Here is an 18,113-nt window from a genome sequence, read left to right on the forward strand (position 1 = left end):
ACACACAGCACAGCTACAGTACCTTAAACAACCCCGAGCGCTTATCAGTAGACTGCTAATCTACCCGAGTGACGAACAACCATCTCAATAATTAATGCAACAAGAGATGCGTCGCTCGCATTTAAGCACCATTCCACGGTCCGGTTCATTGGGGTCATGCAACAGCTTCACTCGCCTTGATTCTTAGAACGTTTAAAATATTCTGTGCAGGCCTCATTGTTTTGCTTTACATGAAATGACAGGCCTGTCCTGGTGCAAATAAATAACTAGAGGCATAATGGCCAAACAGAGCCCAGTTCAGTTCAGTTTGAAGCTTATTCGAATTAAAACCGGGTATTACCAGGTAGGTGCAGAGCGGTGAAGGACACGCAATTAGGCGAGCTAAAAGGTCTGCATTAAGAGGGATCCATTAGAAAGCCTTGGCTGTATCTGAATAGACTACAGGAGCGTTTAATTAGGGTTTGGGCAGAAGGTAATATTATTCAGTTGATGAAGCAGCCTGTAATGTGTGGAAACAGCACAGCTGCTGTGAGTACACAAAGGCCTCTTATATGGCCTGTTCCTAAAGACAAGGTGGCAAAATGGTCTGCCAGCAATGTTTTGAACTAACAGTCAATTTTTATGCACGCAGCAGATAAGCCAGTCTCGGGTTTTCCCAAAACTGTGAGCTTGGTGCCCCGGAGCCTCGCCTTGCTGTGATAAAACAAACGCCTTTGTAATGAGAGCAGTTTGGAGACAGATCCATTCTTTTATTTTGGGCACTGACAAGTAGGTCAGAGGAGATGATGACAGTGCTGTGGTGAGGAGTAAACAGCAGCACATGATGTTGTTTTCCCTCTTACTTCTGGCACCCAACACCAGCAGCAATGCCTCTACCCTCAGGACACCACGCACACATACAGTCCCCCCTCCTCTCTTTGATCTCTAACTGCAGTAACCCACGGCCGTTCACCTCTGACATATTCAAATGGATAAAGAGACTTTCACTGTAAACTAATGTCACTGCCAGAATTACTTAATTGCCTGAGATTAAGGTCTCCCAAAAGTAGGAAAATTTCCCCTCCAGAGGACACAGAAAGTGCTGCAGCTGCCGAGGCCTGACAAGTGTTAATCTGCTTGGAGGAAACTCGTTTGGCTCAATTGGTAAGTCACATGGTAAATTAAAGTAGGGACTGTTTGATCCCCCACTGAAAGATCCAGTGTGTTTTAGGAAGAAATGAAACAGATTCGCGTGGTAAACTGGAGCATTTCTACTTGTAACCTCCACAGATCAGAGATGATTAAGTTACCTGTGGCTCATGTCATACCCCTGTGGCAGTGCGTCACAGCAGACCGAGCCAAGATCATGACAAAATAACAGAGTAATGCCCTCCTGTACCCTGCGCCGGATCCGCTGCCAAGCTGAAACCGAGCTCTGGATGTTTACAACTCGGAGAGATGCGGGTAGAAACTTCTGGGCATCGTTAACACCCCTCCATGTCCGCAACCATTAAGTATTCATACTGCGTGTGCCACCTGGAGTTACAGTTACATGCCAATGCTCCTCAGAGGGTTATCACCTTTCTCTGACAGTAGCAGAAGGTGTGGATTCAGACACTGTTGGCCGTATGCAACGTCTGACAATAAACTGAAAATAGTTTATTTCATTTGCAAACAGGAAACAGCAGATTCAAACTAAACTAAAAAAGTGAAATAGATAAAATATATTAATATTGTTCATAGATGAGCAATTTTGTCTGCTTTAATTATAACAATTAACGTTCTAATGTGTGAAGAAATATCCTGCTATAAAACTCTTCCTTTTATCTTGATTGCAGTGATCATCAACTGTGCTTTGTTTTCATTATTTGTCTTTGTATTCCTCTTTTTTGCTTCTTTACAAGTTTCTAAAAAACAAAAAAGCTACTGGTCAATTCGGCCTATTGCCAATCAACACTCTCATTTTTGCACCCAAGATTCGCCCGTTTGTCCCAACTTACTGTCCAGTAATATCATAATTATTTTATCATCTCAGGTTAGAGGTTTTAGTGGTTGAGAAATCTCCCAGTTATGAAATTTCTCTGTTTCTCACAAAAAAACACATTTTCTGATTTTCCTGCTATTTTCCAAGGGGTTCTTTAGGGGTCTGTACTTGGTCGACTAATTTTTTTATTTTTTGTATTTGGCACTTTTGGGTCAGACTTTTTTTATCATTTGTTTTTTCCTATAAGAGTCATAATCTCTTATAAGAGTTTCAAAACCACATTTCCTTACAGTACACTATGAATAGATTGGAGAAAATCACTATAAATCAGTATTTGTCAGAGTGTGCTGGACATTCAAAAGGCCACTTGGAGCAGGTCGATGGTCAGAACACAAAGTCCTGTGGGGTAGATCACTACTTACTGTACGCATAAAACGTAGGAAATGACCAAAACCGCAAAAAAATACAACTGGTAACAGGGAAAAATGACCTGCATCTCCAAGAAAACATCCCAATTTATACACAAATGAAAAGTAGTAATTATTATTACCAGATGACTTATGCTTGTGAAACTGTAACACTGGCGCTGTGTAGCTTTGGCTGTGGCAAAGTGGCATGCGGTGGGTATGTGTGCCAGGAGATATTAGTGGGTGATATGTGAGAGGCCTCCCACCTCCCTGTTGATAAATTATGGAGCATCATGACGGGAACAGTTTAACCCAGCCAGCATGACACGCAAGTTTAGACTCATGGTCACAAGTGTCATAGTCAGGGCTTACTCAACAGCCTTAAATGTAAACTCTCCAGGTTAAACATAATGTTATTTTGGGTAAATACCTGTGTGTGTTTGCCTGTGGGCCTCCAGAGCATCCTCTGAGGAGAATGTTGCTCCACACTGATCGCACACCAGCGCTTCTGCAGGAGCTGTAGGTGACATCAAACCCATCAGAAATCAGAAAACATATGTGTCTGTGTGTTACTGTAGAGCAAGGCAGTTAACCAGGGTTCCTCTGTAATTTCCATTTTCCAACCCCATACTTGTCAAGATTTACTTTCTTTGGTCTGTGGTCTGTCTTTCTTATTTGGATTTTTCATTAAACCGTTTAAAAAGGCAGATGACATTAAAAGATGAATAGTGCAGTAAAGTCCAACTGAAGGTGTCCACCACATCAGTTTTATGTATGTAGGTCATAAATTGCAGTTTGTTCTCATCTGACCAGAGCAAATATTTTACCTTTTTTCTGTGCCTGACCTGGCTTGTGGTGAACTCGAAATTGGACTTCTCACGCCCTTCTTTTTCTTCTTGCCATTTTTTCACAAATGCCAGATTCAGGACAAAATGTAAAAATAAAATACAAATTAAAAAAACTTTGCACAGCACTGTCCAGGCTGTGCAGGAAGCAGGGTTTACGTGAATGCAGGAAAAATTAATGTAACCAGAGAACAGCTTGTATACACTTGCTCCTTTCTGGTGTTTAACTAAGGAAACAAAGGTGCAAAGTACAAAGGCATACTGGACAGCGCCATAAACCCACAACTGTGGGAGGGGGGGGGGGGGCAAAAGCACTAGACAGGGTGCAGTGGCCCTCCTTTTTCTTCTTCCTGACAAAAAAGAGCAAAGCTGGAGAGTTTTATTTACCATGGCTTGTTATCAGTCTTTGAACAGTGAGCAGACTGTCTGCCTGAGAGGCCACAGAAGGACCGGGTGTTCTCTGTACAGCAGACGCTTCCCGCCTGCGGCACATCCCTTTATCACCAAAAAAAAAAAACAACACTTCAGAGTCAACATCCCAAATCCCAAGGCACTGTAACTTCAGGTCACCTTTGGAATGCCCTTGTCTATTCTGATATAGACATGAAAGAGACAAGTATGCATACAGCTTACAGAAACATTCAATTCTTGTTCTGCACTCACCTCACACCTGCACTGACAGACACATTGGACTAATATGTGCACACACACACAAACACACACATCCACTCACACACAATTTCTCTGTCTCTCTTGCACGCAGCTGTTTGGATGTGGGTTGGCTCTCACTGAGATGTAAATCGGTTGCAGATCCATACTGGCCCAGGGCTCATTCACTGATCTATTTTCTGCTCAGCTGGCTTTAAATGAAGTTAAAATGACTCATTAAAACACCCACAAGCTTTGGGAACTCTGAGCACTACAGCCTAAATGTGGTCCTCTTTCAACTCTGTGCACAGACAGTGCACCACTGTTCCCAGAGCTGCACGCAAATAACAAAAAAAAAAAAAATCCTCAATCTGTTCATTTCTGAAAAACTGTTCTGGTTCATTTTGTCTTGCAGAATATAAAAATAAAACTTGCTTTGAGAACAGCCTTGCGCAGCAGTAACAGTGGAGTTAAATGTTGTAGATCCTGATGTTGTTTGACGCTGTCCAGCCCAGTGTGTTGTGCTGTGCAAGATTGTGTGATAAGGGAAGAGGAGAACATAGTGCATTGTCTTGTGCAGTCAAAGGCACGGAGTGTGCTCTCATCCATAAACCATCAAACTGTCTCCAGACGCGGCTGCAATCGTCCTCCATCAAAACACTTTGTCTGGCATACCAAAATAAGAGCCAGCATCGAGCTGAATACCAAATCAGCCCATTAGAGCGGCGGAGCACTCGCTCCTTAGCAACCAGCAGGATCTGAGGCTGCTATACTGAAATACACAGTGACAAAGAAATGAGATCCACATCTATCGCTCTCTTTCTCAACCCCCCCCCCCCCCCCCGTTCTTCCAGTATTACGGGGTTGACATGTTGGATGGGGAGAGTTTATGCAAAAATTCAAATTTGGTTAAAGGTGCTGCTGTTATGGATGTCAGAGTGAATTGAAAATCAAAGCATGCTGTGAAGGTCTGAGAGTGATGCAAAACAATGTGTGTGTTCAGGGCTGTGCAGGGGGGGAAAAACAGGAAGACTCAGGTGAAGTTTAAAGGAGCAGATTCCCTCTCATCTGTCAGCAGCGTGCCGTTCCTGAACAATCCTCAGAGAGCAGGCAGAGAGGACAGGGGCTCTGCCTTGTCGCTACACATATTCAAACTGAGCTTTGTGTTTTCAGTTTCATTTTTAGTTTCTGATCCCTCCACCCCTCTGTTTCTCCCCCCACTCTTTTTTGGATAAAGTAGCCGGGAGAGCAGTCAGGTCTGATTAAGTCTGCATTTGGGTACAGTGTGTTCCTGGACACACATCTGCGAGCGAGCCATCACACACGCTTCGGAAACGCTGGCAGAACACCCAGGCCTGCCGGCAGCTCATGATGTCATCACTCAGAAGGGGCAGAGCTGGCTAGCCGCCATTCTCTCCAAAAAAAAAAAAAAAAAATAACGGAAACAAAAAAATAGGGAATGATTCAAATGCACAGAGGTGAGGAGAGAGACCAAGATCTCGGTGTGGAAAAGAGACCTTGATCCAAACGTTCGGAGCAGCACTAACTGCTGTGGAATGAGCGAGGGGGGTGAACCGGTGCATCTGAAAGGCCATAAGCACTGTACCAAGAGCGCTGATCTGCAGCGAGTGCTCTGAGATGAGTTTGTGAGAGTTACTAAATACCTGTGTGAGACAGCATGTGCATCCTGAGCCGCATGCTGTCCTGGAAGTGTTTGCCACAGTATTCACAGCTGTTGCCCTTCTCCTCATTATGAAGTCTCCTGTGAAAAGAACGAACACGGATGTGAGAGTGTTAATGGAGAACAGAATTTAGCGAGGACACACTTCTAAAAATTTCGTTTATTTCACATGGATGGTGCTCATTGATCAGCAGGAATAGTGACTGACTGTAGTTGGCCTTACTGCTTTCCTTAACTTGGCAAGAGATTGTTAACAGTATGAAGGTATAACAAGGTTTTAAACAGTTGGGTTTCAAAGAGTGCTGACCACCCAACCTCTCTTGTTGCTGCCCACTGCTGGTCAGCTTGCTGAAAGAAGGCCACCACACTGTTTTTCACTTTTCATTTGACCACAAATTAGACCAAAAAGATGAATGGAGATGAATTCAAATCATAAATAATGTTACTCCAGTGGAAAGTTGGAAAAAGAGCCAATGAGACTATAGTTTCAAATGACAAAAGGAAATGCGTGTAGTGGCATCGCAAAATAGAACATAAATATAAATGCCTAAAAGTAAGAAATAATTTTCCCCAAAAGCTTTAAGAGGGCCTAAAAACTGCTTTCCTCTTTGAATTGATATTTTAGACAAAATTACACTAAAATGATTAAAGATGATGAAAAATGTGACTGAAACTGTGGCTAAAACTAAATAAAATGCAGTGTCAAAACTGAAATGATCATGGTATAGAAAGTAAAACTGAGCCAACCCTTCACTCTTGGTAAGGTAATGCTATTTTGAAACAGCTGGCAAGCTATAAACGCCGTTTCTGTAAAGCAGCCTACTGCAGGCTAGATACCCAAGTAGACTAATAAAACTGCTAATATTTTTATTAAGCTTGAGCGTTACTCTTAAATGTAAGTTATTTTTTTAGGTAAATTGTGGTGATTAATAATCATAAATATCCTGAAATTTTAGGTTTCATTTAACATAATTATATATTTTCTGAAGATTTTCTATAATGCTGTTTTTCCAGATGGTTCTAAACCTATTGGGACAGTCGAGGTTTATAAAATAGGAATGACTATGACCCCTGATCAAACCAAAATGAGCGACCCCTGGTAGAGAGATAACTCCAGATAGCCAGTTACTGGTACCAAGGTATGAGAAATTTAAACATTTCTGTTTCAAAACCACTAAACATTTTTGTCATACTTTTCCCACAGTTTAAAGTCATTTTAATGTGAAACTATAGAAAGTGGCAGAGTGACTGGCATTTCTCGAATAACGCAGTACTGCCCCTCCCCCATGTTTTGCTTGCCACAGATAGCCAGCTAGCTGGAAGAAGGCTCTTATGTTATTCGCTCGCTTACAATATAAACAAATTCTTCTGCTTGGTTACACCAAACACAGAGGGTTATGGGTACCAAACATAATTCTTGAGTTAACCTTGTCAAAACTACAGTTAGCAACAACTTATTGAACAGCTAAAACCAGTTAGTTATACAACTAAATAAAGAGCTGAACGGCATAGAGGTATAACGTTTTGTTCAAAAACCCCTTAAACCCTCTACAATTATTGGGTGTTTATTTTAAGTTTATTTTAAGTCCTAATAAAGTCTATACATCAAATTAAAACAAACCATGACTGTCATTTAATCAATGTTATTTTTGCAACAGTAGGATCACATTTTTTTTATATTTTAAATAAAACTGATTGTGGTTTTTAATTTAGATTATCATACTATAAGAATCTTATACTGGCCCATGCATTTACTGCACCTTTTCTTTAAGGCCCCCAAACCTGGAAGCATCATTGTCCTCAGAAAAAAGCAGCTTGCTTTAATTCCTGGAAGAATCCCTGGCTGAGTGCAACATCATTAGTCTGAGAGGCCTTTGGATTTGTGAATCTCAACGCATGAATGCTAAAAGAACACAGACAATAGGATATCTGGCTAATTTCAGAGTGCAGACAAACGCGTGCCTCCACCCGCCAGCACTTCAAGACAGTGGGTACACACACAAACACACAGAGTGCACGCACACAAAGTCACATCCCAACTGAATAAGCTCTCTCTCTCACACACAAATATATACACATTCTTCTCCTGTGACTGCAGTGAAAAGAATTTGATTCGCTGAAGCTCCGCCAGCAGCAAAACCTATCATATCATGTAACACACAACCCAAGCATGCAAGGCATCTGTACTGTTATCCTTATATCACCTCCCTACAGCAGGGCACGTGGCCTGAAAAGAGTCTGTGCTCAAGTACTCATGCAGTGGTTAAAATGAACGAAACCTGAGATGTTGCTTAACGCACATTAACATCGCTAGGAGAGCAAAACAGGAACACTGTCGTAAAGATTAGATTTTATCTCTTTTATGGAGAGTCAGTCAAATTCGGTTTGTAGAATACTTTTTATTCTAACATGTAACACAAAGGGGTTAAAAAACAGAGGGTCTGGCATAAAAACCACACTAGGATTTGTCAAAATAAATTAAAAAGGCTTAAATTATAAAACACATAAATTAAAAAATATATGGCGGATGAGATACTGCAAAAATGCAATCACGCAGTATAAAAACACAGGAAATAAATATGAAAATTATCAAGACATACAAATTCAAGAGCTTTAACCATAAATAGTAACCATATAGATACATGATTAAAGTTTGCGTTATTTGTAAAAAAAAAAAAATCTAAAATATTAGCAGTTACAATTAAAACACTAAGAACAAAAACATGTAAAAAATATTCTGAATAGGTAAATTTTCGGTTTGCTTAAACTCTCAGATGCCCTTTGGCCTGAAGGTCATAAATAAGGTATAAAAGACCTTTTTAATTTTTCCAAAACTAATAAAAGCAACTCGAAAACAGTCTTAAAATGTAAAAGGGAGCTAATGTGGAGACTTCAAAATTCATATGATGTGCTTACATTCTGGTCCTTGTGAAGTAGCTGTAAAACAGCTTTGGTTTTCTCAGGAAGACCAGAAAGAAGATTACAATTATCATTACCACCACTTACAAATGCACGTACCATTGTCTCTGCGTCAGACTAAGTAAGATAGGGACAACCTCAGGCAATGTTTTTCAGATGATAAAATGCATTATTTGTCAGATTTCTAATAAGGTTTAGAAAACTTAAATTTGAATTAAACATGACACTGAGGTGTATAACTTGGCAGAATGACCCTTTGTTAGCCTTCAAAGTGGCCCAGTGAGTGTATTGAAATCTGAGTTGATTACTAGAACTTCAGCTTTGTCCTGATGGAGCTGAACACAATGTTCTGTCATCTATGACTTTATAAGTAAAATACTTTGTAAAAGGGCATCAATCAATCTTGAGTCATCAGGAGACATGTAAACACAGAGCTGTGTGCCATCACACCCTTCCGGTTTTCGTCATTTCTTTCCCAACTTTTTTGGGTCATGAAATGCAGGTATCTCTCTTGGGATATATTTGTACCACTTTTGGCAACATACTATTTAAGTTAATTTTCTACAATGTACCAACTGTCTAATTTTGTGTGACTGAAATAAATAATATCTCCCAGCAGGAGGTCCCTCATACCTCTACTGATTTGATCGGGAATATCTTCTGTCGTATTTTATACAAGTAAACTTGTTCAAACAGGGATCAGAATCAGAGTAACTGAGAATCTGCCTTCCTAATTCATGGAAATACTACAATGTAACGGTTAGTACATGGGTACCAAATGGTTCATGGGCACAAAGTGGACGAAATGGAAATGTGTGTTTATAAAATGTGAGTCTGGGCATATTTGACACAGAGAAATACTAATGACACCCCTCTATGAAAACATGTACAGGCTTAAAAGTATGGGACCTAGAATTGAGCCTTGGGGTACTCCGGAGTTCATATTTTCACAATTACACATACAGGGCTTGGACAATGAAACTGAAACACCTGATTTTAGACCACAATAATTTATTAGTATGGTGTAGGGCCTCCTTTTGCGGCCAATACAGCGTCAATTCGTCTTGGGAATGACAGATACAAGTCCTGCACAGTGGTCAGAGGGATTTTAAGCCATTCTTCTTGCAGGATAGTGGCCAGGTCACTACGTGATACTGGTGGAGGACGTTTCCTGATTCGCTCCTCCAAAATACCCCAAAGTGGCTCAATAATATTTAGATCTGGTGACTGTGCAGGCCACGGGAGATGTTCAACTTCACTTTCATGTTCATCAAACCAATCTTTCACCAGTCTTGCTGTGTGTATTGGTGCATTGTCATCCTGATACACGGCACCACCTTCAGGATACAATGTTTGAACCATTGGATGCACATGGTCCTCAGGAATGGTTCAGTAGTCCTTGGCAGTGACGCGCCCATCTAGCACAAATATTGGGCCAAGGGAATGCTATGATATGGCAGCCCAAACCATCACTGATCCACCCCCATGCTTCATTCTGGGCATGCAACAGTCTGGGTGGTACGCTTCTTTGGGGCTTCTCCACACCGTAACTCTCCCGGAAAACAGTAAAGGTGGACTCATCAGAGAACAATACGTGTTTCATATTGTCCACATCCCAAGATTTGCGCTCCTTGCACCATTGAAACCGACGTTTGGCATTGGCATGAGTGACCAAAGGTTTGGCTATAGCAGCCCGGCCGTGTATATTGACCCTGTGGAGCTCCCGACAGACAGTTCTGGTGGAAACAGGAGAGTTGAGGTGCACATTTAATTCTGCCGTGATTTGGACAGCCGTGGTTTTATGTTTTTTGGATACAATCCGGGTTAGCACCCGAACATCACTTTCAGACAGCTTCTTTTTGCGTCCACAGTTAATCCTGTTGGATGTGGTTCGTCCTTCTTGGTGGTATGCTGACATTACCCTGGATACCGTGGCTCTTGATACATCAAAAAGACTTGCTGTCTTGGTCACAGATGCGCCAGCAAGACGTGCACCAACAATTTGTCCTCTTTTGAACTCTGGTATGTCACCCATAATGTTGTGTGCATTTCAATATTTTGAGCAAAACTGTGCTATTACCCTGCTAATTGAACCTTCACACTCTGCTCTTACTGGTGCAATGTGCAATCAATGAAGACTGGTACCAGGCTGGTCCAATTTAGCCATGAAACCTCCCACACTAAAATGACAGGTGTTTCAGTTTCATCGTCCAACCCCTGTAGTTCCTGTCACACAGTTGGGATGAATGTTCAAAACAACCTGATTTTCTTATTTTTTCATTAACTAATGTTTTAAATTGACAATTTGCTACTTTTAATTATTTTGTTCTACTTACCATTTATTCTGCAGATTTGTTTCGGTGACCTATTTGGGAGTTTATTTGTGTCCTTAATTCCAACCAGCCTATCTGAATTTATTTAGTTATTCAGTCTAAAACTGTGCAGGAGATTCTAAGACAACAGCAGAAAATGTCAGTCTGCAGATCAGGTGAATGCTCAGTGACCTGCTTACAGACTTACAGAAACTTCACTACATCCTCGAGCAGTGCCGCCAACGCAGCCCCTTCAAACCTGCGGCCATCAGTCTGTCTCCATGAGTAAGGAACGCTCATCACTAAATATCCCACAGGATGCTTGTTTTTCTTCTTCGATGGAGCTCTGGAGTGGCACGCAACTGAGATGTCAGCCGCAGGGGTGAACAGGGGAAGGGTGCGATCCTAATCGTAGGTTAGCAGCATATTAAGGCTCGTCGTGTTGCTAATGATTAATGATGACTCAAACATTGCCCATCTCGCACAATTAGAAGCATCTGCAATCAAGCTAATGAGTTTTTCACTGAAATTGTTGGTGGGTTTTTGCATAGAATGATAAAACACAAACTGACAGGCTCATAAATAAAGCAAAAATAATCAAAAAGGAGAAAAAAAACAACAATGGCAAGGGAGCGTGCCGCAAAACAGAAGTTATCCATCATGCTGCCGAGGCGTCCAGCCTGGTCCCTGCTGAGAGGCTTCTCTCTGTTGATGCAAAGGAATGCATATCAAATAGCCTGGGAGGAGATGGTCTTTTGTGCAAGGCACGCGTCTGCGTAGATAATCAAAGGGAATTTAAAAAACGGGGCTTTGAAAATAACGGCGTTATGTGACACCGAGGTCTCTTTACATCAATCCCTGCTTCACAAAGACCCAGTTCAAAACATCCACTGTCAAGACATGAGCGCAGGTGTCCCTCAGAATAAATTAACATATTTACTGTTGCTTCTTCCCGCTTCTGGATCATAGTATTTAAACATCACAGGGAAAAGGAGAGACTTGTTTAAAACGGTCTCTTTTGCTAATCTAATTTTTCACAATGTGCATGCACACAAGCATATCTCTAAATTGCCCTATATTTTATTTAAATAGATTTATACTTTACCACTCATACTTCGATATTAAACTTGCCTTTGGACTTTCTATCGCAAAGTAAACACAAGGGAGCCTAAGGAGGATGTTTCAGGAGGATGTAAATCTGGATGTTTTGTGTGTGTTTACCTGTGCTGTTCTACAGCCTGTCTGCTGTGCAGCTGGAGGCCACATTCACCACAACACTGCTGGCCTTGAGTCTGGCTCTCATGCCTCATCCCTGCTGCAAACTGGCCCAGCCTGCTCAGCAGCTCCCTGTGCAGCAGGCCATGGTGTAGCAGGCCACTGTAGGCCCTCGGATCCAGTGGCACGCCCAGAGATGGGGCCACCGAAACGGACACCGGAAGCCCTTCTCCTGTGTGGTTGGAGGCCACAGAGTAAATGGAGGTCAGGTCTTTGTCCGCGATTCCAGGAAAACTGTCGAGAGTGTTGGTCACTGCTTGTCCTCCATCTTCAGAACCTGTGTTCAGCTCTCGGGCGCTGGTGATCACGCTGCCTCTGAGGGGTGTACCCGAACCCTCGTCTCTTGGCTGCTCAGACGTACATGTTACCTCTCCTGCGCCGGACGCCCTGCCCTCACAGCTGTCAGTGTCATCCACTTGCATGCGCTCTGATTTGATACTTCTGGCAGGATCTAGGGATGAGTCCTGGGATACATTGTGAACCTGCTGGGAACTCTCCATGTCGACTTCAGCGTCCAGCTTGGGGCTCAGTTGAGGAGCTGCATCACAATCTGGACCAGGAGAGCTCCTCTCTGTCATGTGGTACAGAGCCAGGTGGTGGAGGGCTGTGGGAGTGCTGCACTTTGTTCCATCTTGCAAGGAATGCTTCTTGGACATCAACATGTGTCTCCAGTGCCTGGCCCGACTGTGATCACTGTGATCTACAGAGCTGTGATTTCTTAGCGCCACCTCTTCACTTTCCTCTGCTTGAATGGTCTCAAGCACCTTCAGGCATTGCTCTTCCAGGTACTCAATCTCCAAGATCTCAGCAGCGTACAGTAGGTCATCCAGGTCCTCAGCCGTGGCCTGGAGTGAGGCAGTGTAGGCGTACTCCAGGATCTGCTGAAAGGTCTTCGGGGAGAGAAAGTCTAGGGCATAGCGCAGGCTGCTGCGGTGGAAAAGAATCTCAAACATCTTGCTGGTGCAGGCCAGGACAGTGCGATGTGCAGGAAACTCCTGGCCGTCCACCGTGATGATTACGTCACACAAGGTGCCGGTCAGACGCATCTGGTTGGCCCGCTGCAGAAGCGTGCTGGAGTGACTGGGATTGTTGAGCTGGAGAACACCCATGTTTGTCAGAGCCGTATCCACTCGGGCCTTTGCTTAGCCCACGCATGAGGTGTGGCTGTCCTGCCTTCTTCTCTCGCCTTCAGCTGGTTGTAGCTCTGTGGTTAGGGTTGAGGTGGGAAGACAGAGAATGACTTCTGATTTACAAACAGACCCGGCCCAAGGCATAAGCAAACTAAGTAGGTGCTTGTGGGCTATCAACTCAAAAGCAAGCCCTCAAGAACACTTGTCACATGTCAGCTTCACAGATATTATTTTTTTGTTTCCTGTGATACATCAGTGGTAATTGTGCAAATCAAGTTATCTTTTCACTCTGATCAGCTTTCCTGGCCTTGCTGAAGAAAAACATCTGCACAGCATGGTAATGCCACCACAAGCTTAAAATTTTGGTCTCATTTGACCAGATCAACTTCTTAAAACAACTGTAATCCTAATATATTTTGTTGTTGAATATTGTAATGTCTTAATATAGTAGCTGTTTATATACTTGACATTTTTACTTGGTACAATTACCTAGAGAGCAGAAGTAAGGACAAACTTCTGATAAATGAAGATGCACTTGGGCTGCACAATATTAGAAAATCATACGATGCTGGTAATATTTAAAGAAATTGTGATGATGATATCAGTTGCTAAAATCTTTCCTCACTTCTCTCACTTACAACTCTTATAACAACCCTTCCAGCAATCTCTATGACCTTAAGCATCTGGACCCTATTATCTATGTCAGGTGTGAGCCTCTACTGCTGTGAGGCTCCACCCAACAGGTTTATTATTAGCTCTCAAGGCATGAATTCATCTCATTTGAAATTTAATAGCCAACAATTATTCCATTAACAGTTCTCGAGGATATTAATACACTGATATAGTGATAATGTTTTTTCGTAAATTTTGCAGCTCTAGGATGCAACGGTCAATTCGCCAGAGATTAGAATCAGCAGGTCAAATACAGAAAGAAATGTTTTATTTTTTGTTAGGTGGATCAAAACTAAAAAGTCCCACCATTTTTGGTCTATAAATGCACCAACCAACAGATTGTATGTTAATAAAAATCAGTTAAAGGTTTGGTTAAAGGTTAACTTAATGCATAAATGGGAATGATGTATTTTAATTTAAAACTAATACCTCCTTCAAACAATCTGAAGCATGTTTTTTTTATCTTATGTATCATACTCCTTCCAATAAAAAAAAAACAACAACAAATAGAGTTGGCAAATCTGACCTTCAAAGAAAACCAAAAATCGGTATTGGCTAGGAACCTAACACTGTATCTTTACTTAAAGCTATGTTTATATTAGAAAAATGTTATTTTTGCTCAGATAATCTGGATTTTCAAATGTTTGCATTATTAGGATAACAATCTAGCTAATATATGGTATGGCTGATATTGCTTTCCAGCTATAATAACAGTTATTTTAGATGCATAAGGCCAAAATTGGATGACTTGACTGATCTTAGTCAGAAGAGCCCCCCTAACCAAATGATCTGATCAGGGCCCCCATTCATCCTTGGACCGGCTCTGCTTTTAATAGAAAAGGTTGTTAAATACACTCCAAATTGAGACTTTTATCTAAGCTCAATCAAAAGGAATATTTTTGAAGCAAAATATTAAATATTTAATCACATTCAGTGAAATATGAACTCCCGAGTGATGTCTTCAGAGGTCTTATTTGATGCAGCCTCCATGTTTATGTATTTTAATCAGGAATCAAAGGCAGAGAGGAGGTCGATAAGCGCAGAGCAACAGTTTCCATTGCAGGTGATTAGTCTGAGGGCTCGTTGTGAGCGGTCACGTCGCTGTAATAGCGTCTGCATACTGAGAGGTGACGGTCCAATTTGTCAAACTCCTCACACACATCTTTGCTTTCAACAGGTAGGCTTGTTATTAACGCCTAGAAGGGGTGATTATTAGTTCATCTACGCTGCGCACGAACACTGTTGATCATTTAATGCCTCAACAAGTTATCAAACTCCCCTAAAAATGATTCCACCTAGAATCCTAACACTTGTGAGATGTGAGATGTTTTTTTTTCTTTTTGTCGGACCACTTCAGCAGCACCTCTGCTGATGCGGACATCCTCAACTAACCGCAACACCAGTGCGCATCAGGTGCAGACGCGCAAATCCGCGTTCATTATCCCTAACACACCGAAGCAAATGAACCCCCCATCTGCGCGCTCATGCTCTGTCTGCGCTCCCGTGTGTGCGTGAGGGAGCGCATCCTGTCCGAAAATAACAGACCCAGTTTGCTGGAAATGGACCACTGACTCTCAACAGTCAAGTTTTCTAAAATCCCAAATCAGGCTGCGGGAAAACTTGTCGCGATTTTCACATCTCTTAAGGAGTGAGCCAGTTGTAATCCGAGCCATACTGGCGTTATTTAGGAATAATTATCGTTCTAAAATGAATAAGACTCTGAAAAAGTAGTTCAGATGGAAGGGACATTTTCAATAAGAATGAAATAAGAGAGTCAGCTGTCAGAGCTTTTTCTTACCTCTTGTCTTCTAAAGTCCTCCGCTGATTATCCAGGCAACATCATGCTTACACATTTCACAGTACCCGCTCCAAATTCAGCCCTGCTTCAAGTAAGCAAATCATCAGCCTGCCACCAAGCCTCAATTTAGCTGAGGGGAGAAGAAGCGAGTTCCGAGTTGGCCTTTCAAAATAAAACCCCTTTACCAAAACCCCATACTGAAGCAGTAACCGGCTAATCTGAAGAGAAAAGGGTTGATTTAAAAGGCTAAACCTGTAACTACTTGAATTGAAACACTTTTAATTTAAACAAAAATTGGCACACAACTCAAACAGGCATGTCCTTTACCTATGTGAACAGATAATCTCTTTCCCAACTGTCCAGAAAGCTTCTGTTATCCAACTTTTGTTTGACCATTTTTGGAAGGGAGGTCCAAGGTGACTGGTAGTAGCATGAGATAACTAATAAACGTCAACAGAGGAGGGGGTTTAGGGTTCCTGACTGACGCACCACCAGAGTATTTTGAGATTTGTAATATTAGCTGTGCATGTGGTGTCTACCAGCAGACCATCTCTAGCTGACACCTGGAATTATCTCGTTGGGCAACATTACACTCTGAGCATAGCTGTAAAATGGAAGCAGAAGGATAAATGTTTTTTTTATTTAATTTTATTTACTAATTTAAATTTGAAAACTGTGGCCTCCATTTATATTCAGAATGATGTGCAGTGTTTTCTGCCCATGTTGGCCATAAAGTTGTTTTGGTGTTTGCTGTCTGTCCATATGGCTTAGGGCAAACTGAAAGCCAGACTTTTTATGGCTTTCTTTCAACATTTATTTTTCTTGTCAATATTTCCTAAATGACAGATTTGCTCTAGAAATCCTGTCAACAGAGTCTTCCTCCTAGGCTGGGGATCTCTGCAGCACCTCCAGAGTAACCATGGGCCTCTTGGCCAGTTTTTTGATTAATACTCTTCTTGCCAGTCTGTCAGTTTATGCAGACATCCACATCTTGGTAGATTTGAAGTTGTGCCATACAATTTCTATTTTTGGATGATGATTTAACAGGCCTTTGAGGTATGTTCTAAGCTCAGAGGCCTTCACTGAACAGCTGGATTTATACTGACTTTACATTACTAATTAGGTGGCTTTTGAAGGCAACTGGTTGCAATGGATTTTATTTAGGAGCATCAGCGTAAAGGGGGCTGAATACAAATGCATGTCGACCTTTTCAGATATTTATTTGTAAACTGTTGTCAAGACCACTTGTCATCTTCTTTCCATTTGGCAGTTTAGCACTATTTTGTGTTGGTCTATCACCTAAAACCCTAATAAACACACAAATATTTATAGATATAATGTTACTAAATTTGAAACAGTGTTATGAAACCGTGTACACAGCCCTGTATGCTTGCAAATGTTTTTACAATTACTGTGACAATATTCCCTTTGTGTACGAGTTTAGAGGGAGGGGAGCCAGAGTGAGACAATTTAAAAATAATGTTCAACTGCCGGAAATCAGACATGACAGCTGAGATTTTTAATTTCTAACATTTGACCTTGAGATGATAACAGCCCCTCAGAAACAAGACTCATGCTGGCTGAGGCATCTTGGATATTTGGTGCTTTAAGACACACCGGGTCACAATGTCCCTCGTTCACTTCTGACTAAGGACTTCTGATGCATTTCATCCTCTGCTCATTGCTTTACTGTAAGCAATCTAAAGTTACGTTTCAACAAACATATGACAGAAGAAAAGAGGAAAACAACTCAATCCAACCAGGGAACATTGTTCAAACCTCTTTATCATTTTGAACATATTAGTTTAATAGTAGAAGAAACACATGAATGCCCCCAACTTCATATACAGGGGTTGGACAATGAAACTGAAACACCTGTAATTTTAGTGTGGGAGGTTTCATGGCTAAATTGGACCAGCCTGGTAGCCAGTCTTCATTGATTGCACATTGCACCAGTAAGAGCAGAGTGTGAAGGTTCAATTAGCAGGGTAAGAGCACAGTTTTGCTCAAAATATTGAAATGCACACAACATTATGGGTGACATACCAGAGTTCAAAAGAGGACAAATTGTTGGTGCACGTCTTGCAGGCGCATCTGTGACCAAGACAGCAAGTCTTTGTGATGTATCAAGAGCCACGGTATCCAGGGTAATGTCAGCATACCACCAAGAAGGACGAACCACATCCAACAGGATTAACTGTGGACGCAAGAGGAAGCTGTCTGAAAGGGATGTTCGGGTGCTAACCCGGATTGTATCCAAAAAACATAAAACCATGGCTGCCCAAATCACGGCAGAATTAAATGTGCACCTGAACTCTCCTGTTTCCACCAGAACTGTATGTCGGGAGCTCCACAGGGTCAATATACACGGCCGGGTTGCTATAGCCAAACCTTTGGTCACTCATGCCAATGCCAAACGTCGGTTTCAATGGTGCAAGGAGCGCAAATCTTGGGCTGTGGACA

The 18,113-nt window shown here is 41.9% G+C and overlaps 1 protein-coding gene across 2 annotated transcripts in view; it reads right to left on the reverse strand.

Moving 5' to 3' along the window:
• The window catches only part of zbtb16b (zinc finger and BTB domain containing 16b), a 32,008-nt gene extending 16,277 nt beyond the window's left edge, over window positions 1-15,731 (reverse strand). Inside the window, exons 1-5 of one of the 2 annotated variants that reach the window (XM_047392613.1) lie at window positions 15,651-15,731; window positions 11,997-13,254; window positions 5,528-5,625; window positions 3,603-3,710; window positions 2,801-2,887 (exon numbers count right to left, since the gene is read on the reverse strand). In XM_047392613.1, coding sequence (XP_047248569.1) covers window positions 2,801-2,887; window positions 3,603-3,710; window positions 5,528-5,625; window positions 11,997-13,159 — 1,456 coding nt within the window. In that variant the 5' untranslated portion in view covers window positions 13,160-13,254; window positions 15,651-15,731. The remainder of the gene's footprint in view (window positions 1-2,800; window positions 2,888-3,602; window positions 3,711-5,527; window positions 5,626-11,996; window positions 13,255-15,650) is intronic. The other variant, XM_047392614.1, reaches the window with a different exon arrangement.
• Window positions 15,732-18,113: the final 2,382 nt, after the last annotated feature.

The sequence above is a fragment of the Girardinichthys multiradiatus genome, chromosome 18 (genome assembly GCF_021462225.1).
Source record: "Girardinichthys multiradiatus isolate DD_20200921_A chromosome 18, DD_fGirMul_XY1, whole genome shotgun sequence".
Taxonomy (NCBI): domain Eukaryota; kingdom Metazoa; phylum Chordata; class Actinopteri; order Cyprinodontiformes; family Goodeidae; genus Girardinichthys; species Girardinichthys multiradiatus.